Source organism: Chiloscyllium plagiosum, unplaced genomic scaffold, assembly GCF_037043375.1.
Source record: "Chiloscyllium plagiosum isolate Xiang-an unplaced genomic scaffold, Cpla_swu_hap1 HiC_scaffold_31, whole genome shotgun sequence".
NCBI lineage: Eukaryota > Metazoa > Chordata > Chondrichthyes > Orectolobiformes > Hemiscylliidae > Chiloscyllium > Chiloscyllium plagiosum.
Window position 1 is genome coordinate 19224406 of NW_028270169.1, and position 27110 is coordinate 19251515.

Here is a 27110-nt window from a genome sequence, read left to right on the forward strand (position 1 = left end):
ACCTGTAAACATATAAGCAGTGGAGGAGGTCCACAGTCTGCACACTTTATGTAGGGTTCCATTAGGTAAGAGGAACATCCACGACATGGTGGCTGATCGAAGGGGTCACCTGAAATAACGTCAGATCAAGAGAATTCAGCAATTCCAAATAGAATGAATACATTTAATGTTCAACATTCATACAACCAATCACCTTGTGGTATCTGTAACAGGGGAACCGTTACATTTTTGCAGTCACCTAAGCCATTCCAACAACTACCTACAAACCACTTCTCAGTTTAAGTAATTATCAATGCGAATGAGACTGCCATATCAACCAAGAGAAAAAAAACACAGCAGCTCAAATCCAGACTTTAGCTTTTCAAACTTTGCTTTGTCTTTGAAAAAAACTTTTAGCTGTGTAGCACTAGGTTGGAGTATTGGTAATTACAAGCCATGATTGCAACAGAGTGAATGAAATGATTTCAAAGCATCAACGAATAAGCAGATACAATTAAAACAATGATTCAAAGTAATTTTTAAAATTATTAAAACACAAAACATGACAATCGAATTAGTAACAACACTATTATACGTATATATTTTGTTAATACAAACATTCTTGCTCCCTGTATTCTTGAGTTTCTGATCAGGAAATGAGCCATTATAGACAATTTGTGCAACTTCAATAAGAAAATGCCAGAAATACTCAGCAGGTTGGGTAGTATAGCCAGAGAGAGAATTAAGATTTTTAGTGTGATTACCTGTCAACAAAAATGGAAAAAGTTATAGATGTGACAAAGTAGAGAGGCAGGAAAATTGTGGAAAGAAAGGAAAAGCTTTGTTGACTGGGTGGAAGGCAGGAATGGTTAAATGCCAAAAGATCAAATTTTTTTTCATTTTAGTCCTCCTGTATTCCACATTATAAAACCTTCCCTTTTATTCTAATTTCCTTTCTTGACCACTGTACTTGCTTACAACTCTGTAAAATGTGTAACCTGTTTTCCAGTTCTTGTGAAACGTTATTAACCTGAAGCACTAACCATTTCAATGTCTGCAGATGCTGCCTGACCTGCTGAGTGTTTCCAGCAAAGTTTTAATTTCAGATTACCAACATCAGCACAATTTTGCTTCTGTAAACAGCATACACGAAGCACTCCCATGATCTAACTTTCTTTACATGAAACTAGGGAATAATGGAAAACTAAATTCTGCTTAAAAATCTGGAAGCAAAGAACATTACTTTCAATTTTTTTTGGGCAAATGCAGCATTAGTTTTTGGAAGGTCTCAAAATATTTTTGTTGGCATTCTAGGAGGAGATAGAGAAAATCTGAAAACAAAAATCATTGCCCCTTGTTTGACTAATAATCAAAAAGGTTCATTAAAAAGATGAGGCATGGTCGAAGGGAGAAGATATTCAGCAGGTCAAGGTACTAGTTTGCAGCAAGGGTTTTATTTCCTTTCCCCTTTCACATGATCTTCTCAAGCCTGATGAGGGGTTTATACCTGAAACGTTGACTCTACTGCTCCTCAGACGCTGCCTGATCTGCTGTGCTTCTCAGTGTCACACTTTTCAACTCATGCCTCAGCAATCCATCCTAACATTATAGGCATTTTCCCAGTTGTAAAGTTTGAGTGGTGCTCTGGTTTCATATGGATATTGTTAGAAAAACTTGCTTTTACATCTAGATTTTAATTTGGTGAGTTAAGGTAGGATTCGGTTACAGTTGAAACTTTATTGCTGGAACAGCACAGCAGGTCAGGCAGCATCCAGGGAACAGGAGATTCGACGTTTCGGGCACAGGCCCTTCCTCAGGCCCTTCCTGAGGAAGGGCCTGTGCCCGAAACGTCGAATCTCCTGTTCCCTGGATGCTGCCTGACCTGCTGTGCTGTTCCAGCAATAAAGTTTCAACTTTGATCTCCAGCATCTGCAGACCTCACTTTCTCCTCAAGGATTCGGTTACATAAAATTTCACACGCACAAAATGAAGAGACAGATACAGGAGTTGGGGGGGGGGGGGGGGGGGCAAGTGTTAGTGACTTGCAATAACATTTAAATATCTGCATAGAAATGGCTACATTTGATACATCCTGTACTCACTAAAGGTCCTAGAAAAATGCCCATCTTTTTCTTATCACAATAATGGATCGATCATTTTCAGGATATTCTGCATGCCTCAGATTTAAAGGTTTGTTTTGGGGGTGCTGTTGAAATATTATGGATGTGTTTTGACTGCCTGCCCAATTCAACCAAGGTAGATCTCGTTGCCTCAGTTGATATGAACCAACCTTGCCTGGTCTGTTGCAGCCTCAGGTCACACAGTTTGCCTGCACTTCCCCCTGCCGCCGTCAGAAGCGAGGGACAGCAAATACACAACACACGTGGCATGTTCTCTTGACTAAATACAAAGCTCCAAACGCAATTTGTGACACACACAAGTCAGTTGGGGCGAGGAGTTGGAGGGATTAATCTGAAGAAGGTTGGTTTAATACGCTTTATTTGTAGGCGTGGGCTCCTAAAACGCTGATTTTGTTAAAATAAAAAAAAAAATTTTTTTTGGGGGGGGGAAATGAAGTCGCCTCTGAAACAGTGATTCATACATTAAAAAGCACAGCACATCACACTCCGGCTGCAGATGTATTTTAGGTAAAGACATTTGGATTTTGTTTGGGGCGGGGGGAAATGAAAGTGGAGCTTTTATTGAGAAGCAAGTTCTCGCCCAAATGCGAGTCCGATTCAATTCTCAGCTCATGATAAACGCTGCAGCCACAGGCCGGAGGGGAGCCCCGATCCTCCGGTTATCAGCCATTGCCCCCCTCCCCGAGGATGAGGCGCAGGTTGGGGGGCTACTCACTGCCGAAGGGCGCCAGCCGGTCCATGCTTCGCAAAGCGGCGCCGACGAGAGAAAGTAAAAACAAGTCAAATTTAATTAAACCGCGATGTCGATCCAACACCGGCTATTGTTTCCGGTTTACTTTTAAAAAAAAATATATAAGTTTCTGACTAAAAAGCTGCTCTTGATCCTCATCGCTCGCCGCGCGGTCCCTTTGCCGCCATTTTATTTCCCACTCACTCCAACGGCCCGCCCGCAAGATGGCCCCCGCCGTCACTCAGAATGATTGACACCGGCCCCCGCCAATCCAATGTCAGAGCTCCCCACATAATCCCGCCCCCTCGCTGCTCTGAAGCCCCTACCTAAAAGTCCAGCGCCTCAGCCCTTACACCCCACCAGCAACAAGAACGGAATTCCCTCGGTCCTCACCTTCCACCCACCAGCCGCCGCATACATCCCACCATCCGCCAACATGTCTGCCACCTACAAATGGACCCCACCATCAGAGATATACTTACCTCCCCACTCTTATCTACTTTCCGTAAAGACCGTTCCCTCTGCAACTACCTGGTCAGGTCCACACGCCCCCACCAACCCACCCTCTCCTCCAGACACCTTCCTCTGCTACCGGAGGATTTGCAAAACCTATGCCCACACCTCCCCCCTCACCTCTGTCCAAGGCTTCAAAGGAGCTTTCCACATCCATCAAAGCTTCACCTGCACTTCCACTCGTCATTTATTGTATCCATTGCTCCCAATGAGGTCTCCTCTATTGGCGAGACTGGACGCCTACTTGCAGAGAGCTTCAGAGAACATCTCCGGGACACCCTCACCAATCAACCCTACCGCCCCGTGGCCAAACATTTCAATTCCCCCTCCCACTTTGCCAAGGACATGCAGGTCATGGGCCTCCTCCAATGCCACTCCCTTATCACCCAATGCCTGCAGAAAGAATGCCTCACCTTCTACCTTGGAACCCTTCAATCCCATGACATCAATGTGGACTTCACCAGTTTCCTAATTTCCCCTCCCCTCCACCTTACCCCAGTTCCAACTTCCAGCTCAGCACCATCCTCATGACCTGTCCCACCTGTCAATCTTCCTTCCCAACTATCCGCTCCACCTTCATCTCCAACCTATTACCTTTACCCCCACCTCCATCCACCTGTTGCACTCAGCTACCTTTTCTCCAGCCCCACCCCCTCTCCCATTTATCTCTCCCAGCCTCATTCCTGATGAAGGGCTTTGGCTCGAGATATCAATTTTCCTGCTTCTTGGATGCTGCCTGACCTGCTGTGCTTTTCCAGCACTACTCTTATCATGACTCTAATCTCCTGCATATGCAGTACCCACCTTTGCCTAAAAGCTCCAGCACCGACTTCAAGGTGTGGTTCTCACTCCCTATCAACATTTTAATGAATGATTTTACTAAGAATACAATAAAATACACATCAAAAAGCTTTCATTTGTCGCCACAATCCAGCACCATTTTGAATGATTTAAGAATAAGGAATAAAAAGTATATCTTAAAGAGACCATCAGTCCTGAGCCACCTTATTACCAATGTCAATGCTTGTGCTGCCATTCCTCCTCCACTGCTTTCGTTGCCATCCACAGCAGACCCAACCAAAGCTGTTGAGCCTTGGGTGCTAGCGTTTGCTGCCGGGCTGATTCTCCACAACCTGTGCCGGACCAACCAGTGTCTGAGTCCCATCTCTCGTCACAGGACCAAACTCATCAATGCTGCTTTGCCGCTGCCAATGCCAGACCCAACTAACAATGAAGTCGCCAATCCTCAGGCACCATGGTCAGCACGGTGGCTCAGTGGTTACCACTGCTTCCTCACAGCACCAGGGACCTAGGTTCGACTCCAAACTCAGGCAACTGTCTGTGTCGAGTTTGCACAATCTCCCAATGTCTGCGTGGGTACCCTCTGGGTGCTCTGGTTTTCTCCCACAATCCAAAGATGTGCAGGTCAGGTGAATTGGCTATTCTAAATTGCCCATGGTGTTCAGGGATGTGTAGGTTAGGTGCATTAGTCAGGGGTAAATATAGGATATACGGCATGGGAATTGGTGTGGATGGATTATTCTTTGGAGGGTTTGTGTGGACTTGTTGGGCTAAACAGTCTGCTTCCAAACTGTAGGGATTCTATCTTTCGCCCAGGGGTCTACCTCATGAACGGTACCTCCACCGATTCAGATGCCAGGTCTTGCACTCAAACCAGAAAAATAAGTAATGGGCTCACTTTAGGTCTATGCTGGGCTCTCGCTGCTGCTGCTGCTGCCATTCACACTCAGGACATGAGGAGAAAGTGAGGTCTGCAGATGCTGGAGATCAGAGATGGAAATGTGTTGCTGGAAAAGCGCAGCAGGTCAGGCAGCATCTAGGGAACAGGAGAATCGACGTTTCGGGCATGATTCCTGAAGAAGGGCTAATGCCCGAAACGTCGATTCATCTGTTCCCTAGATGCTGCCTGACCTGCTGCACTTTTCCAGCAACACATTTCCACACTCAGGACATGAGGTAAGTAAAGATATATAGAGAAAATAAATACATGGAAAAAAGGAAATGGTTGAAGCAGATGAGCTCCAGTTCAGGAGGCCTACTCTGCTGCCATCTTGTTTCCAGTCTCCAAGGTTCTCAGGTTTCAAGAGTCTGGACAGAATTTAAAATTGGTTTAGAGTTCACAAGTGACCATACATTCACCATTCACCAACAGTTGCATATTGCAATTTAGGTGCATGTGTGTACTGATTCATACCTAAATATGAGTGAACTGCATTGTACAGTTATTGTGACTTTCATGGCTTGAAATTGATTGGCTGAGAGAAGTGCTTCAAGTACTTTTGAATACAGCTAGAACTCACAAATTAACCAACTATGATCTAATTTTATTTATGTTGGTGGGATAAATGTTAATCAGCTCTCCTCCTCCAGAAAGCCACATACTGTAACATAGAACTGAAGCCAAGAAAGCTCTTGTGGTGCAATGGTAGTGTCCCTACCTCTTAATCATGAATTCAAGTAACTGAGATGTGCCATAAAATTCCTGAGCACGCTGAGTGTAACATACCCAGAACTCAAATACCTAGAAGCCAATCTTTAAACACATTTATATTTGTTTATTTTACACATTAAATGTATACAAACACAACCATTCTGCCTGTGACTATTCATAGGGTTTAGTTCATCAATGCTCACAAGTTGCACAACACAACTAATATAGAATTAACAGTTTGTTTGACTGTACATGAAACAGAATCTGCATGTTTACTGCTACCATTCTCTATGGAATCTCCAGAGCCTGTTCTACTGTGGTAGGAGAAACACTTTACTGGTCTTGCAAAACAGGTTTTTGTATTAAATAAGCAGTAGTTTATTACATGTTGGCAACTAATTACCAGTTACTTTGACGATAAATATAGTCTCTGCTCTGGATATTAGGTTTTACTCTTTTGAGAGGTAAAAACAAGGACTGCAGATACTGGAAACCAGAGTCTAGATTAGAGTGGTGCTGGAAAAGCACAGCAGGTCAGGCAGCATCCGAGGAACTGGAAAATTGATGTTTCGAGCAAAAGCCCTTCCTGATGAAGGGCTTTTGCCTGAAATGTCGATTTTCCTGCTCCTCGGATGCTGCCTGACCTGCTGTGCTTTTCCAGCACCACTCTAATCTTTACTCTTTTGAGAGCCCATTCTTCCTGCAAGTACATGACATCTAATGGATGGTGCTTAAGGCACTCCATATTTACCCTTCAGACCTTTATTAAATTGACGCAATCTTAATATTAAATATGATTAATGAGGATATTCTAGAATTGCAGTCTGTCCCTCAAAGCTCCAACATGGGCACTTCCCTGACACCCCTCCCAACAAGCTTCTGCTTAGAATGACTTCAGTAGAAACCCCATAAAAAGTTACACCTGTTTAATTAGACATAAGTGAGATTTTAAAAATTATGAATAAATTTGAATGTACAGAATTTTTGAAAAAATAATTTATATAACCATTACATCACAGCCTATCTAGGGGTGACATGGTGGCTCATTGGTTATCACTGCTGCCTCACAGTGCTGGGGACCTGGGTTCAATCCCATCCTCGGACGACTGTCTGTGGGGTTTGCACCTTCTCCCTGCGTCCATGTAGGTTTTCTCCCAGTCCAAAAATGTGCTGCTAAGATGAATTGGCCATTCAAAATTGCCCATAGTGTTCAGGGATGTGTAGGTTAGCTGCATTAGTCAGGGGTAAATGTAGAATAACAGGGTAGGGGAATGGGTCTGATCTGCAGTGCTCACTTTCTGCTTGTTTGGACAAATGGCCTATTTCCACACTGTAGGGATTCTAAGATTTGTGGACTGATAAAGTGATTACATTTTCTAAAGCTTAATTTAAATTTTAAAAGTTTATTTAGAATGATTTACCTTTTCCCTTACTGCACATATATGTACCATTATGTAGTTTGCTATTAAAAAAAACATTTTATTTCAGTATTTCGTTTCTGATTTATAAGATTATTTGTGAAAATATTTTAATGTTTTTGGATGTTTACATAGTCTGATAACATCACTGCTGTTTCAAGTTGTTAATGCCCAGTACAGATTGCTGAATCAGTTGCTGCACGACTGAATGGGACTGGAACTGAAATTTTCATCAGGGACATTGCAAGATTTCTCAGCAAAACCTACGTCACAGCCAATTTAAAAAATATATCATATTGTGGGGTGTGGACGTCGCTCGCTGGCCAGCATTTATTGTTCCTCTGTAGTTGCCCTTGAGCACCCTTACTCTGTTGCTGCTCTTAAGTCTTAGTCAATAACTTTCAACAGGTCTGCACTGAAATGTCAGCCTTTATTGTGTTCAACTCTCTGAACTTGGAGTAACCAGCAAGTATGCCAGCAGTAAGTCAGGATACATGGATAGAGCTGCAAAAATGCTATAATGCACAATATGAATTATTCTTAAATATGTGTCATGCATTTTTGTTTGATCTTGTGACATACGGAGAAATGGGGTTGCATAGTGGACAAATCTCTGCAAAGGTCATGCCACCTAGCTAGTTTCCCCATTTGAAAATATTGGAATTACCTAAATTGAATAGTGAATTGACACTAACTCAAGGATACAATTTAAAAATTTGCTGATATTATTGAGGAGAAAGTTGTAGATCAATAGGAAGAGGCCAAAGATAGAATCCAAGGTTATTCTTAAAAGTTTTGTTTGCTTTCTTTCTGAAATAAACCATACTAAAAACTAATCATCCAGTATGAGATCTCTGAATTGACAAGTAGTGTATCATATAAAGATCAATTTTAATTACAATGTTGATTAAAAAATCATTCAGAATCTGAAATTAAACAGAAACATTGGAACTACTCAAAACGCCAGCAATAACTTTAAAGACTTTGCTATTTACTCCGAAAGCTACTGTCCTTCCAATTAAACCTGTTGGACTATAACCTGGTGTTGTGTGATTTTGAACTTTGTACATCCCAGTCAAACACCGGCATCTCCAAATCATTGCTGTAACTAGGCTGCCATCTGCTGGTTACCAGAAGTTTGGTGAATCTTTCTCTTCCATTCCCTTCAAATCTTTCCAGTTTTGTGTTCCCAATATGTAACTTTCATTAAGCGTGCACATCATAAATGTGGATATTATTTCTTTCAGATCTTTGATCTAAATGTGCCCGAATTGTTGAAATCATATTTCAAGTAAAGATCTCATTGGAGCATGAAATCAGAAACTACCTAATTAAGACTGAAGTATCATATTCTTTTATTCCTTTTTAACTAAATATTAAATTATAAATAGTATTGTAGTGTAATAAAACTGTTTGAGATTTTGTGCCGATGCTTTGTCCATTTCATTTTCTCTCCATTTTAAACGTAGACTGCTCAGCACCAAGAAAAGCTCCTAATAGATCTGCTCCAAGCAAGGAGTCAAACACTTCCACATCCAAGAAGTCCAACAAACCAGACAGTGGGAACTTTGCTGCTGATCAGTCCACTCTATCTCCTGTCAATGATTTGCAAGGTACTGTGTAACCCTAGAGCCTGTGTAGAATAAGTTCCTAGTGAGAACGTGAGACTTCTGAGTGAGAGTAGAAAAAGATAAACTTTGGATGTTGGAAATGTGCACCAAGCTGATTGGACAAACATAGCTTCAAGTTTTCATAAAAATCTCAGATCATTGTTTTTCCTTTCAAATCCATGCAATCTCCTCCAGTTCTTTGTTCTGGTAGACATTCTCTGCACCCTGTTCCCCATGACAGCAAGCAGGAATCCAACTTAAGACCTCCTCCACTTCACACAAGGCATCCCTGTCTCGCCCTGGTGAATCCTTCCAATCATCTCCTCCCATGGGCTCGAGCTGCAACCCCTGCAGGCATAGGCCTGGCCACCGCTTTTGTTTGTCGTACACTCGTCCCTCATGAGACCACAACTGGATTTCCATGGATGGGATTTCATATTGCTGTCTGATTGAGATTAAATTCCATCAGGTCTTCAAAGTGAAGAGCTTGGCACCAGTTTTCCAGCCAGTGAATGCCCCCCTCCCCTGACTACAACCATTGAATTCCACCCAGAACCTCTCAATATGTAATACGTTTTAAACCACTGAAAGGGGAGTTGAAAATGACCAGAACAAAGTAAGGACAGATGAAGTGACAAAGGAGATGGTGGTGTGCAAGGTCAGAGCAGTGATAATGAGACACATGAGGAGATGAAAGCTATGTCTAGAGATGGAATAATGGCAGAATGACAGACAGCTGTTTTATGGAAGGGAAATCAAGAGACAAATGAGAGGAAAACCAAAACCTGCAGAGAGAAGTAAAATAACATTGAGGCAGAGATTATGGTGTGAAACTGTTGAGGAGAATCCAAGGAGATTCTACGAATGTATTGGGGGCAGGGGAGTGACTGGGGAGAGGGTGGGGCCTCTTGGGGATCAGCGGTGCGGTCTGTGTATGAAACAGAAGGTGGGTGAGATCCTAATCGAGTGTTTTGTGTCGGTGTTTGCGATGGAGAAGGACATGGAATCTAGGGAACTGAGTGAAATAAATATTGATCTCTTCAAATGAGTCCACATTACAGATGAGCAGATGCTGGGGGTCTTGGGGTGCATGGAGGCGGGTGGATCCCTGGGATCTGGTTGGGTGTATCCCGGGACATTGTGAGGAGCAATGGAGGAAATTGTGGGGCTCTGGCAGAGATTTTTATTATGGGTAGTAATGGTTGAGGAGCCGGAGGACAGCAGACCGGCTGATATGCCATTATTTGGGCGGGGGGGGGGGGGGGAGGGTGCTGCGGGGAGGAGCCTGGGGACTGCGGACTGGTGTCGGTGGTGGGTAGGTTGTTGGAATGGTTTCTGGGATACTGGATCTGCATGCGTTTGGAGGGGCGGGGATTGGTTGGGGGTGGTCAACGTGGCTTTGTGCATGGGCAATTGTGTCTCACAATCGGAGAGTCATCGAGTCCTACAGCACAGAGACATGCCCTTTGGCCCAAACTGGTCCATGCCGACCAAAATGTCCTTCCACGCTAACCCCATTTCCCTGCACTTTGTCCATATCTTTCCAAACCTTTCTTATCCATATATTGGTCCAAATGCCTTCAGCCCAAATATGTGAACAAGGTGTTTGACTTCATTGGTCAGAGCGTTGAATCCAGGAGTTGGAATGTGTTGTTGTAGCTGTGCAGGACACTGGCGGGACCATTGTACTGTGCACAATTCTGGTTGTCCTATTATTGGAAGGATGTTGTTAGACTGGGAGGGGTGCAAAGGGGATTCACAGGGCTGTTGCTGAAACTGGAGAGTTTGAGTTATGGGGAGAGGTTGGCTAGGCTGAGACCTTTACCACTGGAGCACAGCAGGCTGAGGTTTATAAAATCATGAGGTGCATACTAAGGTGAATAGCCAAGACCTTTTCCCCAGGGTAGCAGAATACAATTACAACATTTAAAAGACACTTGGACAGGTACATGACCAGAGGATTGTATTACAAAAGTGACAGATGAGGTGCTATTCCTTGAGCTTGTATTGAGTGTTTCCCCATATCCATGCACATCATTTCCGTCCAAATAACTATCCCTCAAAGAGGGGCAGAGTGGTCTCTGCCTGTCTTTCTTCCCGTTGGATGAAGATGCACTGTCCCCATCCCCATTCGCCCCCAAATCAGCAACCAGTCAGGAGCATGGCAGAGGATGGGCGCAGACATGAGAAAATTGCACTGGACAGCAAGTGAGAGAACGAGAGAGAGGAAGAAAGAGAGACAGAGAGAGAGAGAGAGACCAGGAGGGAGAGAGAGAACGAGAGAGGGGGAGAGACAGGGAAAGAGGGAACGAGAGAGAGAGAGAGAGACAGGGAGAGAGATAGAGAGAGGGACTGAGCGAGGGTGAGAGATGGAGAGAGAGAGAGACATGGAGAGAGGGTGAGAGATAGACAGAGAGAGAGAACGAGAGAGAGAGGGACAAAGACAGGGAGAGAGGGAATGAAATGGACGACACAGTGGCTCAGTGGTTAGCACTGCTGCCTCACGGCGCCAGGGACCCGGGTTCGATTCTAACCTCGGTCTGTGGAGTTTGCACATTCTCCCCCTTGTGTCTGTTGAGTTTCCTCCTACAATCCAAAAGATGTGCAGGTTAGGGTCGATTGGCCATGGAAAATTGCCCATAGTGTCAGGTGCATTAGTCAGGAGTAAATGTAGGGAAACGGATCTGGGTGGGTTACTCTTCAGAGGGTCAGTGTGGACCTGTTGGGCCGAAGGGCCTGTTTCCACACTGTAGGGAATCTAATCTAATCTAAAAAAACTTAATCAATCTGTGTAAAGAAAAAGCAAGTTGACTGAAGCAAAATGCTTCCTTTATGATGCTCCTGTAAATTACTCTTACAATAGTAGCTGTAACAAACACCTGAATATCTCTGAATAGAAATATAAATTGGAGAGGCTGTGGAAGACCATGAGTTTTGTCATCAGGCCAATCCGTAACTCAACAGTAACATGCACATGGCCTGTCAATTTAGTTGTGACTCAACCTTGAGTTATCCAACCATGACAAGTTCCTTTCTGAACAACTTAGAAAATATTGGACTGATACTTGGAAGTCATCACATGAGAAAATAGTGCCTTTGAAGTCTGGAAGGGTGGAATCTTTCAATCACTAAAATTGATGTGGAGGACTAATAGGATCTGAATTTTCTTGCTTTCACTATGAGTGCATCTGAGATTTCATAGCTGTAACATCCAATGGGCAGCAATACCTACAAATAACATATTAGAGAGACTGATAAAACAGCATTTAACATCTCATCCAAAAGTTCACTTCTTCAACAATGCAGAACTCCCTCAGTTCTATACTGGAATGTCAGCCTACATTATTGTGCTCAAGTCCTGGAGTGAGACCTGAACATTTAACCTCAAACTCAGAAGTAAGTGTGTTATCACTGTCCTGACAGCTAAATGTCTAGTTGGATGAACTACTGAATGGCAACGTATGGATTTCATCCCAACACCAAAGTCAATAATTTGAGATGAAATGGAGTACAAATGAGGAAAGTAAATCCAATGGCTACTTCAATTAAATGTTTGTATTGAAACACATTCGGCATAGGAATATACTAAGTAGCACATACAATTCTTGAGTGGTAACAGTGTTTTCTATGAAGCCAAACCTGAAGGCTCTCATTTTCATAGCTGGAACTGAACCAGTAGGAAAACAAAAGCCAATACCCATAAGTAATAAGACTCTTATAATAAATACATAAGTAGAATAGTGGATAGTCACCATTAAGTGATAATTTAAAATATTTTGATAGACTGTCAAGTTCGTAAGTTCTTTTTGACAATCAGGCTGATTTTCAGCAGTATTTGCTGGATATGGAAATAATATTCAAGATGGCAATGGAGTAGGGCCCTGAGCTGGAGCTCCTCTGCTCTGTCTGTTTCATTCCTTTTTTTCCCTTTTCTTGTGTTTATCCCCCTTTCTACGTACGTCCCATCCTTGGATAGCATCGTTGGTGGTGGATTGAGCCAGCGTGGACTCCTGGCCTCGAGGTGAAGCCCAGCATACTCGTGTCTGCTCCATCTGCTTTTTTTCTCTTGCACTCCTTTAGAAGGACTGTAATGCTGAACTTTTGACTTTGTTTGTTTATTTTTCTAATCTGTACCCAAGAGTTTGTACCTGGGCACCTTTATATCTAAAATAGTGACTTTGTACACTTTTCACTGCACTCACATATCCCTGTATTAGAGTACATTACAATAAAATCTAATTCTAATTAGTGTTATTTGATATATGAAAGTCCCATAATGTAGATTAGCATGTGAATTGTAAATGAACTATTTATATCTGAAGTCAGAATTCAAAAATTTAAGTTACTATATTGCAAATTTTAAATGTAAAAACAGACCTTGCAAATTTCCTTTTTACGTTTATTAGACTTAAAACATATAATTGTAATCTTAAACTATGTACAGAAAATTTAAAAATGCATGAGCTTTATAACAATCAAAATTCAATTCTCTCTGTTTTACAAGACAAAATTTTATAATGCTAATATCTGAAAAAAAGCAGGCATGTTAGGAGTATGTGTATTACACAACTTGCACTCACCAACCTAAAGACAGATGTAGAATGCATTCAACAAACAGAACAAAGCTAAACCAGTTTTTTTTTGTCAAACTGTATATGTCTAAATTACAAGATGCAACAGTGAACCACAATTTGTTGTATTAATATTATTCTGTTTCTCTGTAGAGGGTACGATGATTGTTCATTAGCAACTCATGTAGTGTAATCAACTATAAGTTTGATTTAAAATGTAATAATAGTGAGTGCTATGTAAAATATGTTTTGCTGATTGCTTTTGAATGTAAATGACATTCTCTACAGCACACACCAATTATTGTCTTGAAATCCACAGAAATCACACTAATATACACTTTCCTTCAGAAATTTGGTATAGTGATGAGATATTAATGGGATAATTCCTATGAGTTACACGAAAAACTAATGGTATATTTCACCATATCCTGAAGTTAAAATTTTTAACATAGCTGTCTTAAATGCAGTCAAGTGTCATAATTCAAACGTCTGCTACTAAAAAAGCTACTCAATGCGAACAAGATTGAATTGGTTGCTCCATTTTGCTAGATCCTTAAACACAACTGACAAAAATACAGCCACATTTAGTAAATAATTTTTACTGCTAAACACAGCCTGCACTGCCTTCCCCTAAGTACTTGTTAGCGTACACTCCACAGCCAGGACTGCAGATATCGCCTTCGGGGATTACTGCATGGTGTTGTTGAATTGTAACCTGTAGATCAAAGAGAAAATGTTAAACATAATAATTTTTCTTTGATCAGCTCATTCATTTTTGACATTAATACTGTTCCTGACTACTATGTTCTTTGTTTACTTAGTCTATTCATATTTAAAATTTCCATCATAAGTTTCTATAACCTATTCTATAATGTAAACTGTTTATATAAACACATCATGCTATAACTGCATTTAGATAGAAATTGGTTCACAGCCAAATGCTTCCCCAAACACAGTGAGAAAAAGACTACCACAACAAACTATTGTGCACAAGGACCTCAGAAAAGTATTCCTCTAGTCTTAAAGAAGCCAGTCATAATGTCAAAGGCAGTGCACCAGTCCATAAGAGGATAACTGTTAGTTGACGAGAATGCCATTAATATCAGGATGAATCAGGGCAGATGCAATGTTGGTGATCAGGAGAAAGGCAAGCAATGGTTATTAATTTCAATGTACTACTCGTACTCCTAGCTCCACATTTAGGCAAATCCTTTTTTTTAAATAAAAGTTATATATTTTTTTAAAAGGCTCCAAGTGTTGCCTTATAGGTCCACTGCTTTGGCTATTTTGGGCTGCGAAAACACAAAGCAGCAAGCATTCTAAACCAACGTCATCAGAATACTTCAATTAGTCTTCATTCCCTGTACAAACCAATAAGATCAATTAGTTATACATCTACATTTTATATCAAGGGTCAGTTCAGATCATTTATTGTATCCGTTGCTCCCGATGCGGTCTCCTCTACATTGGGGAGACTGGACGCCTCCTAGCAGAGCGCTTTAGGGAACATCTCTGGGACACCCACATTAATCAACCACACCGTCCTGTGGCCCAATATTTCAACTCCCCCTTCCACTCAGCCGAGGACATGGAGGTCCTGGGCCTCCCTCACCGCTGCTCCCTCACCACCTGAGGCCTGGAGGAAGAACGCCTCATCTTCCGCCTCGGAACACTTCAACCCTGGGGCATCAATGTGGACTTCACTAGTTTCCTCATTTCTCCTTCCCCCACCTCACCCCAGATCCAAACTTCCAGCTCAGCACTGTCCCCATGACTAGTCCTACCTGTCTATCTTCCTTTCCACCTATCCACTCCACTCTCCTCTCTGACCTATCACCTTCATCCCCATTCACCCATTGTACTCTTTGCTACCTTCCCCCATCCTCCTCCCTGACCTATCACCTCCATCTCCACCCCACTCACCTATTGTACTCTATGCTACTTTCTCCCCACCCCCCTCTCATTTAACTCTCCACCCTGCAGGCACTCTGCCTCTATTCCTGATGAAGGGCTTTTGCCCGAAACGTCGATTTTCCTGCTCCTTGGATGCTGCCTGAACTACTGTGCTTTTCCAGCACCACTCTAATCTAGAATCAGTTCAGATCAATTTGAAGCTATTTCTTCTCTGTCTCAGAAAGTTGTAACTTCCAAGTTTATTAAGTTGGTATTTCAACGCACCACTGAGGGAATGTTGCATTGTTAAGACATTTTTTTTTCTGTAAGAAAAAGCATTAAATCAAGTTCCTTTCCACATGAATAGTAAGAGTTCTCCTGCTGTCTTCAACAATATTTGTCTCTCAACCAATACCACTGGAGAAAAACATCTAATTTATGTTTGCACGATCTTGCAGTACAAAATTGGACTGTTGCATTTTTACTGACGGGTGACTTTATAGAAGTTTATAAAATCATGATTGGTATGGATGGGATAAATAGACAAGGTGGGGCAGTCCAGAACTAGAGTGCATAGGTTTAGGGTGAGCGGTGAAAGAATCAAAAGGGACCCAAGGGGCAACATTTTCATGCAGAGGGTGGTGCGTGTATGGAATGAGCTGCCAGAGGCAACATTTAAAAGGCTTCTGGATGAGTTTTTGAATAGCAAGTGTTTAGAGGGATATGGGCCAAGTGCTGTCAAATGGGGCTAAATTAATTTAGGATATCTGGTCCGCATGGACAAATTGGACTGAAGGGTCTGTTTCCGTACTGTACATCTCTGTGACTTCAAAACAAATTACTGCGAGTGAAATAATGGAGGATCTCAATTATGTGATAAGACACTAAAAACATAAATTTTTCCAGTAGAAGCAAATACAAAAACAACATTTAAGAGACATTTAGATAGACATGAGGGATATAGACCACGTGCATACAAATAGGATTGGTTAGAATTGATTTTCCGCGCCCCTCCCCCAAGTCCCTCCTCCCTATCTTTTATCTTAGCCTGCTGGACCAACTTTCCTCATTCCTGAAGAAGGGCTAATGCCCGAAACGTCGATTCTCCTATTCCCTAGATGCTGCCTGACCTGCTGCGCTTTTCCAGCAACACATTTCCATCTCTGATCTCCAGCATCTGCAGACCTCACTTTCTCCTCATAGAATTACATCATGGTCGGCAGAGACATGGTGAGCTGAAGGGCCTTTCTCTGTATTACACTGTTCTATGTTCTAGTATACAGGATCTGGAATTCCTTGGTAATTAGCTGACATATTTCTCTTATATCTGGTGTAAAGCGATCCCAAACTATCAATCACCTTGTGGAAATGATGTATTAAAAACGTAGGAGTACCTCGTTTGACACAATTCTCATTTGATTCCTCCCAAGTAAATTCCTTAAGATCAAATAGGCCAAGGAAGAGGACGACGAGGTCGTGGTTTCCTTTGATGTTACGGCCCTATTTGCATCAATAAATATCACCTTAACCAAACAAACACTGGCCTCACTGCTAGATGTACCAAGGACACAAACACCCAACAGTACCAAATCCATCAGCAAGGACAGCATCCTCAAAGTAGTAGACCTGTGCCTCACAACCCATGTCACCTTCAACTTCAAGACCTACAAACAAATCAATGGCATGCCTATGGGATCACCAATATCAGGACTTTTAGCAGAAGCAGTTATCAGAGGGCAGAATGAACATCCCTTCCCACAATCCAGCCCAAGCTTTGGGTCCGCTATATGGATGACACCTTTGTTACCATGAAACGCAACAAGTTAGATGAAGCCCACAAACACATAAACAACATCCTCACCAGAATGAAGTTCACCAAAGAGGAAGAGGACAACAGCAGACTCCCCTTCCTAGATGTCACAGTGGAAAAAAAATGCCAATGGAGAGCTGCAGACCAACATTTACAGGAAAGCCACACACAATGACCAGATACTCAACAGTCCAACTGAGCAACCATCCCAACACTCCCTTATGGACCTGCATCAGGACATTATTTAAACAAGCCACAACAAACTGCATCACCCAGGAACTATGAGAAGCCGAGGAAAAACACTCATACAACGTATTCAGGAACATTGGGTACACAATAAGCGCAGACCGCAGATTTCTACACAACAAACCTAAATAAGAAGACACAACATGTCCACAAAAAGACTCTAGCCACACTGCCATACATTAAAGACATCTCAGAGATGACGACCAGACTACTGTGACCCCTAGGCGTCATGGTAGCCCACAAACCTACCACCACACTGAAACAACTCCTGATGAATTTAAAGGACCCCGTACCAACAACCAGCAGAACAAACGTCATATACAAAATACTCTGCAAGGACTGCAACAAACATTACACTGGGCAAATGGGCAGGAAACTAGTCACCAGGAAACATGAGCACCAACTAGCCACCAAAAGACATGACCAACTATCACGAGTATCCATACACAGATGAAGAGGGACACCAGTTCGACTGGAACAATACATCCATCCTGGGATAGGATAAACAAAGCCACGCATGGGAATTCCTAGGGAGCCTGGCATTCAAACCGGAACTCCATTAACAAACATATCGATTTATCATCCTCTCAGAAAAATAACCGGAAGTGATATCACCCACCGCAATAGACCAAGACACATAAAGAGCAAGCAGGCTAGCACACCAGTGCTTCACCAGAGGCTCACTGATGATGCTACATAGCATGGTGATGAAACATCTGAGAACAAATCTACCAGCTCATTGAGCAAACTTACAACCTGAGCTACAAATCTTCTCCAAAATCACAGATTCCATTTTTGATAAAATAAATCTGTCAAAAACCAAATGAAACCTCGATATAAAAATTAAATGATCCATGCTTATTGTTGTTCACATTAACTTAACCCTTTAACTGTCATATTGAAATCACTCCGCTATCAATTGATCTTTTAACAAAATCAATTATTTTGGTTCTTTTATTACTGGAGACATTTTTCAACATTATGCAAATATATCATGCCACATTGTTCAAGTAATTTTAATGTCCAATTGTACTTCTCCATTTTAAATTTCAGCACTTAGTTCATCTGTGTGCATTTTAAAAAGATCATAATAGTTGATACTTTTCACTTTGTTAATTTTAGGAAACAAAAAAAAAAGCAACATAACCAGTGGAGTGATAGAAAGCGCTGAGTCCATCTCTCTGTTTGATGTTGATCTGAGGATTATTCCAACTCAAAATGATGTTAAAGAAAGTGGAAAGTAAAAAAAAAAATCCTTAATTTATTAGAGCACTTTGCTCAGTCTTCAACTTAAATATTTTGTTGTGAAGACATTTAGTATATGTTCAATCACTGTGATAAATGGGACAACCAATTTCCACATCACAAAGCGTCACAAACAGGAAATTAGATGAACAATCGGTTAATCTGTTCTTGATTACAGTGAATGCAGGAGAACCCAGCACTTAACCCCGCAGGTACGTGAGAAATCAAAGAGGTTTGGGCACCTGAGATAAGTGTTGTGATAGTCACATGGGATCAGATCCATTTTGTGCAGACACAAGCCAGTCGAGTATTTAGTGTTTGGAAACCTTTCTGCTAACAAAGCCTACTAACCGGTCTGGGGGAGTCTTCATGATAAACATGAAGGTCTATTGTAGTCAGCAAGACTGGCTTCAGATTGTATTGGTCTCTCAATCTGATTGGAGCTGAAAATGTGTTCCTGGAAAAGTGCAGCAGGTCAGGCAGCATCCAAGGAGCAGGAGAATCGACATTTCGGGCACAAGCCCCATGCCCGAAACGTCGATTCTCCTGCTCCTTGGATGCTGCCTGACCTGCTGCGCTTTTCCAGCAACACATTTTCAGCTCTGATCTCCAGTCCTCACTTTCTCCTCTCAATTTGATTGTCTGGATCAGTGCAAAACCATACATATTGGCTGGCACTCTTAAAACACTGGTGACCAGCTTGACACAAGCTACAGAATACGAAACCCGACAGATCTCTGCAGGAAATCCTGGGATGATCCTTTGAAAAACAAATTCAGAACTAAGGTAAACTTCAATGCCGCCTACACTTCTCAATGGACTAAGAATCTCCATCTTGGCATATAACTCAGTGGCCTCTACTTTGGAGAGGCATTTCCTTCAGTGACACTGCTTCTTAAAACTTTACAGGAAGCATGCCTCAGATGATAGAGTCTCTAGAGGGTAACACCCTCTGAGAATAAGAGGGTGGTTCTTGCCTCTTTGCATTCTTCTTGTCCATTCCCCATTATGTTCTTGGTGCCTCTCTTTGGGTGCTGTTCAGGCCCTCCTCCTCAACGGAGGTCTCTTACCATGATTGAAAGACGTTAGTACAAACAGCCATACACTTCTCATGATCTCAACCCCTTTACTACACACAACAAGAATGCATGCTGTGCTAGCCAAGTTTGGCTTGCTGCTAGAATACTACCGTACCACAGTATCTCTTGTAATGGCAGTTGAATGCAGCAAAGATTAATCTTCTGTTTTTTTTTAGAACTATAAAGGCTCTGCAGCTTGGTTATTTCCTGCTCTACTAAAATTCAAAATCAATACTTTATTACCTCCCCAACATTTCCAAGTGTGACCTCTTCTGGGCATCCTGGACACCTTTAGGAATGTCTCCTAGTGACATGAACAAGACAAGCTTCTCTCTTCACTGTTTTTCCACCCTATCCAAGGTTTTTGTCCATTCCACTGATCCTGATTTAGCTCAGTACTGCCCTCTTGACGACTATTGGGGATGGGAACAAAAACTGCCTTTGCCAGCAATGGCCATAGTTTTTGAATATAAAAATTTGATAATTAACTTGGCCCAGATGCCAACAAACACAAAACTGAAATAAAGCAGCATAACAACTTATAGTACGTTAATCTTAAAGTTCAGATATCATGATAATACACAATAAAAAAATGAAAACTTGTTTTTAAAGTATATTCGTGTAAAATATCATTTTACACAATTATGTTTCAGCCTGGCTCTCAGTATCCCCAGTGAAAGAAGAATTGGTGAATACTTTCCCCACCCGGCAGGCACACAGTCCTCTTCCCAACCAGCTGATATTTGACTTACAACTTTCCCTCTCTCCACATATCCCCATAAATTTTGTTCTCTTGTGTCCTCTATTCCTCAGCCCACACTTACTCAGCCTTTAAATGTTAGAATGATGGCTTTAGGAAAACCACAAACCAACATATTCTACACCAAAAGATATCTTTGGACACAAATTGTTATACGGATGAGTTTGATCATTTAATTAATAATGGAGACTTAGAACATACAATGCACTAAGTTTAAGTAACTTATTTCCACCCTGAGTTTAAGGTACCAAACTAATTTTGAAATATTTACATCAATTTTGGAACTAATTGTGAATATTTTGATTGGTACTTTTAAATGTTCTATCATAGGGCAAGCCAGACAGAGAACAGCCAGGGAATTCCTAGAGGCATGGCATTCATCCACAAACTCCATCAACAAACACATCGACCTGGACCCAAGATACCAACCACTACAGCGGACAGCTGAAACTGACAACCGGAAGCGGCAGGGACAGACCACTATAAACACCGGAGGAAACATCAAAGAAGCGCTTCGCAGGAGGCTCCCAAGCACTGATGATGTCGCCTAGCCAGGGGACGAAACGTTTGCAACAAAAACTTCCAGCTCGGCAAACAGAACCACAACAACGAGCACCCGAGCTACAAATCTTCGCACAAACTTTAAATGTTCTGTTGATGGTTTTCATTTCATCGTTCTATTTGTTTATTTATTATATTTCCTACTCTTGGTTTCTTCTCTGGTTCAACAGCAAGAATGATTTGCGATTTGTATAATTATAGCAGTAAGTATGGAAACTGAGTAGTTAGTGATGCAAGGGAACAGTAGTGGTACTAGCAATAAATGGTGAGTAATTGAAGAGGCTGAGTAATGATACTGTTATAAGTGTTCGGGCAAGGGAAATGTTTGGAAGTGCAGCATGCATTTGGAACAGCATTCTGAGGGTCAGTTTCCCTAGGCCAGCCACAAGGTGGAAAGAAAAATAAAAAAGTCAGAATTCTGTCAATGTTGGAAATTTCTCATCCCTCGAACCAGGAATAAAACTGCTATTGTGCAGAATACATGGCACAAACACATAGAAACATGGAAAGTAGGAGCAATAGGACATTCAGGCCTTTGAGTCTACTCTGCTTTTCAATTTGGTCATGAATGATTATCCAACTCAGTACCTAGTTCCACTTTGTCCTCATAACCTTTGATCCCTTTAACCCTAAGAACTATATCTAACTCCTTCTTGAAAACATTCATTGTTTTGGCCTCAACCATTTTCTGTGGCTGAGAATTTCACACGCTTCCAGAGGCTCACCATTCTTTGCGTAAGGAATTCTCTACTTATCTCATATATAATATGTATTATATATAAGTATAAGCACAATTGGTTAAAATCTACTCCCTTGTACAACAACCTACAGAGTGACAAGTAAATTTACTCAATCAGTTTGGCTGAAGCCACAGCAATAAATAACATCACTATAGTTTCTGCTGAAGCTTTCTAGACTTACCTGTCTGTGGTGTTGTAGAAACATAAATTACAGGGATAGTCTGTATCCTTGTCAAGAAGGCATTATAAGCTGCAAGACAAAATAAATTGTAGTTATACTTATTTCCCTACTAAGGTCCATTAGTTTCCTATTATTTTTATTTTAATGCATTGTAGACCAGCATTGCAAAGCATCATTTAAAGTTCTGTATCTTTAGAAAAGAAAATCCTTGAAACCTATATTACTACAGTATAAGTATTTGTTTGCAGTTCCCAATATTATATGTGAAAATCTAAACAAAAACAATAAAATCTCAAAAAGGTAGGAATTCTGGAGAGTTTATAGAAACTAAAATACATTGATTGCTTCGACAATCTACAGCACTGAATTACTGCATATTTCTCATTTTAAACATTCTCATCATTGTTTAATAACAGGATGTATATTTAATTACTTCCTGGCATTTCATAATGTTGCTCTTGATGGATAATGCATGAAGTATATAAGAATCAGAAAAGAGATGAATTCCTCATATCTCTTTCCACATTAGAGAAGCAGTCTCCCTAGTCTCTTCTCCAGTTCAAGTAGGAACTCTCTGTGTTCAAAAAATGAGGGCGGGGGAACCTTATTGCTTCAGGGGAGAGAAGTGGAGTGAGGGTAGAAGTGTGGGAAAGTGAATCAGACACAGCTGAAGGCTAGGAGAGAGGACAGGGAGGGGGCGGGATCCTGATTTGACTCGCATGTTGAAAGCACTCCTGTGAAAGGTGGCATTATTGGAACAAATATGATGGAGATGGAGAAGCTGGGAAAATAAAAAGGAGTCCTTGCAGGAAGCAAGATTTGAGGAAGTGTAGTCAAGGTAACTGTTGGAGTCAATAGGTCTTTAATGGATGAAGGTGGACTCTCTACTTCTGGATGTAGAAACAGAGAGGTCAAGAGAGAGAAGAGTCAGAATGGACAAGGTGAAAGTGAGAAAGGGATGGAAAATGAAAAAAGTTGGTTAATTTGTCCATTTTCAGGTGAGCAGGAAGCAGCATTAATGATGTAATCCATTCCCTGGTATTCCTTCCCTACATGGATTGCAACAGTTGTAGAGGGCAACTTCCCACTACCTATGACAGCAACGCCCATATTCCATGAATGAATAAAGGGGAAGAATAGGACTCGAAGAAGAAATGTTCCACACCCCCCACAAAGGGACAGGCAGTACGTGGACCCATGCAGTTACGCACAGCCACACCTATTACTTGGAGAACATGAGGCAAGTTGAAGGAGAAATTGTCCAAAGTGAGAACGAGCTCAGCAAGATGTAGAATGATGGTTATGAATGGGATTGCCCAGGCCCCCAATTAAGGAAGCAGCAGCAAACCTTCAATCTACCCTGATGGGAATGGATGTGTAGAGAGATTGCATGAGCATATGAGGAGGTTGTAGCAAGGACGAAGAAACTGGAAATTGTGGAAGCATTGTAAAGTATTGGAAGAATCTGGATGACAGGAGAAAACAAAACAGTGTCGAGGAATAAGAAATACGTTCAGTGGAGCAGGAACAGGCTGAAATGACAGGTCAGTCATGAGACTTCGAAATAATAACAGAAAGTGCTGGAGAAACTAGCAGGTTTGACAGCATGTTGGAAAGAGAACCGAGGAAGCCTAGCATATAGATACAGCAGGTAATAAGGCAAATGGAATTTTAGCATCTATTGCTAAAGGAATAGAGAATAAAGGTAGATAGTGTTGCTGCAATAGTACAGTGCATTAGTGAGACTGCATCTGGAGTACTGTTTACAGTTTTGGTCCCTTTAACTGAATGAGTACTGAAGAAGTTCAGAAGACATTCACTAGATTGATTACAGAGATGAGAGGTTTGTCTTATGAAGATGAAGCAGCTTAAGCTTATTCTCTCTCGAGTTTAGAAGAATGAGAGGAGCTCTAATTGGGGTATACAAGATGCTAAAGGGGATTGACAAAGTAGATGTAGAGAGCATGTTTCCTTTTGTGGGACAATCTAGAAAGAGGTCATAATTCTAGGAGAAGGAATAACAGATTTAAAACAGAGATGGGGAGAAATTACTTCTCTCAAAGGGTCATGAAACTACCCCGGAGTGTGATGGATGTCAGGATGTTGAGTAAATTTAAGAAAGAGATAGTTTTCATGAGTAATTGGTCAAAGGGCAATTAAGAGCAGGCAAGGAATGGAGTTGAGGCTGAGATGAGATCAGCCATAATTGTGTTGAACGGCAGGGTATGGTCAAGCAGTTGTACTGCAAATGTATTCAGGGAAGTCCTACAGGAAGATATACACATAAAATTCAGATCAATGGCAGATGGAATTTAACCCTGAAAAGTGTGAGGTCATATACTTTGGAAGACTTAACAAGACAAGGGAATACTCAATGAATAGCAGAATATTAGGAAGCTCATAGGAACATACGATCTTTGGGTGTTTGTCCATATATTCTGGAAGGTGACAGGGGAGGTCAAAAGGGTAGCAAAGAAGACATTTGAGACACTCACCTTTATTGGCTGAGGCATTGATAATATGAGCAGGACATTATACTGGAGCTCTATAGGGCTTTAGTTAGGCCACAGCTGAGTGCTGTGTGCAGTTCTGGTTTCTGGACTATAGGAAGGATGTGACTAGGGGCTGCAGAGGAGATTCACCAGGATGTTGTCTGGAATGGAGCATTCTAACTCTGAACAGTGGCTGGATAAGCTTGGGGTGTTTTCTTTGGAGCAGAGAAGGTTATAGGGGATCTTGAGTGAGGTGTATAAGATTTATGAGAGGCATTCACAAGGTGAATAGAAAACAGCTGTTCCCCATAGTCAAAGGGTCAATAACAAGATGGGGGGGACATAATTTTAATGTGAAAGGCAGGAGGTTAAAAAGGGATTTTAAGGACAGCTCTGCTGGGAGCAAACCAATGTTAACAAGATATGGAGCCAGAAGCAGAGGGTATAATCAAAATGGAGGACACTGTTGATAATGTAGAGTTGGTGAACTCAATTGCTTTGAGAAAAAATATGCAACACCCATGCATAAAAGGTGAGTCTTAAAAAAAAGTTAAAAAGAGATGGACTACTCTTTGAATTGGTCATCAAAAGTGGATAACTGGATGTTGCAGTCAGTGCAGTAGATGCCACCAGTAAATGTGATGTTGGTATGAAGAGCTGTTGATTGCCAGCATACACACTGTGAAAGTCTTCCTTCACTTTCACCTGCAGATGTGCTTAAATGATTGCTCTCCAAGTGGTGATCCTTGCAGCATACCAGTCCAAACACTAGGATGCCAGTCAACTAACATACACAGGCTGGGGTTGAAACTTGCTCTTAATCCCCGAGCCTGTGTATTCTTGAAGTGGGGGAAATGTAAAAATGTTTCTCATCCACACTGCTTTTGTTTTATACCATCATGTTCACAAATTGAGATACTTGCAGGGGATTACAACTGCAGCCTGTAGTTCATTTTCTTCCTTCGAAGCATCTTTGACACCCTATCAGGTATTACATTCTGGAATCTCTCTACTGAATTTATATCTGTAGTTAACTTTGGGCTGTATGACTTTTGTTTTAAGAAAGCACACTGTAATTAAAATATAATACACCTAAGTGTGATCTGTGGTTATGACTGTGGTCATGATAATGTTAATGTCAATTACTCTTTTGATAGCGACAAACTATCAAATAAATTAAGATGAAGTAGTACTATATTACATTATTATTTACAAAATTGCAACTTTTCCTGTTTGTTAAAACAAGATGTAAAGATCAAATGTGGAAAGCTTTTCAGTACCCCAGGTCAGTGTGGGAGTCTGTCACTTAACCATACACCAACACTGTTGGATGCTGAAAATAACTAATTAATCTTTGAGTGTGACATTCTGAGAAGAAACAGTAACAAAGGCTATGTAATTTTAGATACTTACCAATAAAGATTATAGCAGTTGTAGCCAAAACCGCAAATAAGGTGAACATCAACACTTGGTAGGATTCCACCAGCTGGTCAAAGAAAGTGGATTCCTCAAAAGGTAATTCTCCTATAAAGCAAAATTGAGAAGTGGATTTCATTGCAATTAGGCTAAATTTGTTAAACTGATCTACATGGGATTGTAAGTTACAACCTATATTTGGTTAAATCACACTCTGGTGATGGAAATGGGATAAATTTGAAACATACTTTAATTGCATTTAAAAATGAAATAGGGCAAAATGCATCTTACACCAGCTTATCTGACTCTAAGCAATAAATCCAAAATTAGATGCATATTAAATAACGTTCAAGATAATACTCATTTTAAGGGGCATAGGAAAAGTTGCCATCTACAGCAAACCTTTTGTGTTTTACTATCAGGCTCACTCTGCAAATTCAACATTAAAAAGAAATTTGGCCAGTGTCAATATTACTTCAATTATCTTTATAAGTTGAGCTATAGGGAGAGGCTGAACAAGCTGGGGCTGTTTTCCCTGGAGCGTCGGAGGCTGAGGGATGACCTTATAGAGGTTTAGAAAATTTTGAGGGGCATGGATAGGATAAATAGACAAAGTCTTTTTCTTGGGGTTGGGGAGTCCAGAACTAGAGGGCATAGGTTTCGGGTGAAAGGGGAAAGATATAAAAGAGGGTGCTACATGTATGGAATGAGCTGCCAGAGGAAGTGGTGGAGGCTGGTACAATTGCAACATTTAAGATGCATTTGGATGGGTATATGAATAGGAAGGGTTTGGAGGAATATGGGCCGGGTGCTGGCAGGTGGGACTAGATTGGGTTGGGATATCTGGTTGGCATGGACGGGTTGGACCGAAGGGTCTGTTTCCATGCTGTACATCTCTATGACTAAGTGCTTAAACTATAAATGTTGTTGGAAACACTGAAGAATTGCTCCTTCAGTCTTCCTGAAGCAAGACTATTCTGAAACTTGTAACACTGATATCCAAGACACCATTTCAGCTTTTCTGCACAAAGTACAAGTTCCTGCACACATCCCTCTGATACTGAAGTCACCATCGACAACCCTTGAAAAATCCATGTTTTCTTTTCCCTGGTATTTCTGACCATCTGGTCAGATTTTGGAAACCCTGGAGAAGTTTTGTGAACCATGGAGAAGCTTGCTAAGGACTTGCGAATATTTCAAAAGGTGAATGTTAATTGCTTGATCACTTCTAATGTAATAATAAGATGCTGTATTATGAGTTATATGTGTTTTA

The 27110-nt window shown here is 41.4% G+C and overlaps 2 protein-coding genes and 1 long non-coding RNA gene across 5 annotated transcripts in view; 1 reads left to right on the plus strand and 2 right to left on the minus strand.

The window, feature by feature from the left end:
• tada2a (transcriptional adaptor 2A) overlaps nt 1-3043 on the minus strand; it is a 44705-nt gene extending 41662 nt beyond the window's left edge. Inside the window, exons 1-2 of one of the 2 annotated variants that reach the window (XM_043718382.2) lie at nt 2836-3042; nt 3-109 (exon numbers count right to left, since the gene is read on the minus strand). In XM_043718382.2, coding sequence (XP_043574317.1) covers nt 3-109; nt 2836-2860 — 132 coding nt within the window. In that variant the 5' untranslated portion in view covers nt 2861-3042. Of the gene's footprint in view, nt 1-2; nt 110-2835 lie in introns of both variants that reach the window. The other variant, XM_087977311.1, reaches the window with a different exon arrangement.
• On the plus strand, nt 2298-22576 carry LOC148141867 (uncharacterized). The gene is made up of 3 exons (XR_015752330.1): nt 2298-2460; nt 8703-8846; nt 20778-22576. It is a non-coding gene; the product is annotated as an uncharacterized LOC148141867 (long non-coding RNA).
• LOC122563983 (nuclear pore membrane glycoprotein 210-like) overlaps nt 13235-27110 on the minus strand; it is a 177597-nt gene continuing 163721 nt past the window's right edge. For both annotated transcript variants that reach the window (XM_087977310.1, XM_043718384.2), the window contains 3 exons: nt 25835-25945; nt 21930-21998; nt 13235-14129 (listed from right to left, as the gene is read on the minus strand). In XM_087977310.1, coding sequence (XP_087833436.1) covers nt 14056-14129; nt 21930-21998; nt 25835-25945 — 254 coding nt within the window. In that variant the 3' untranslated portion in view covers nt 13235-14055. The remainder of the gene's footprint in view (nt 14130-21929; nt 21999-25834; nt 25946-27110) is intronic.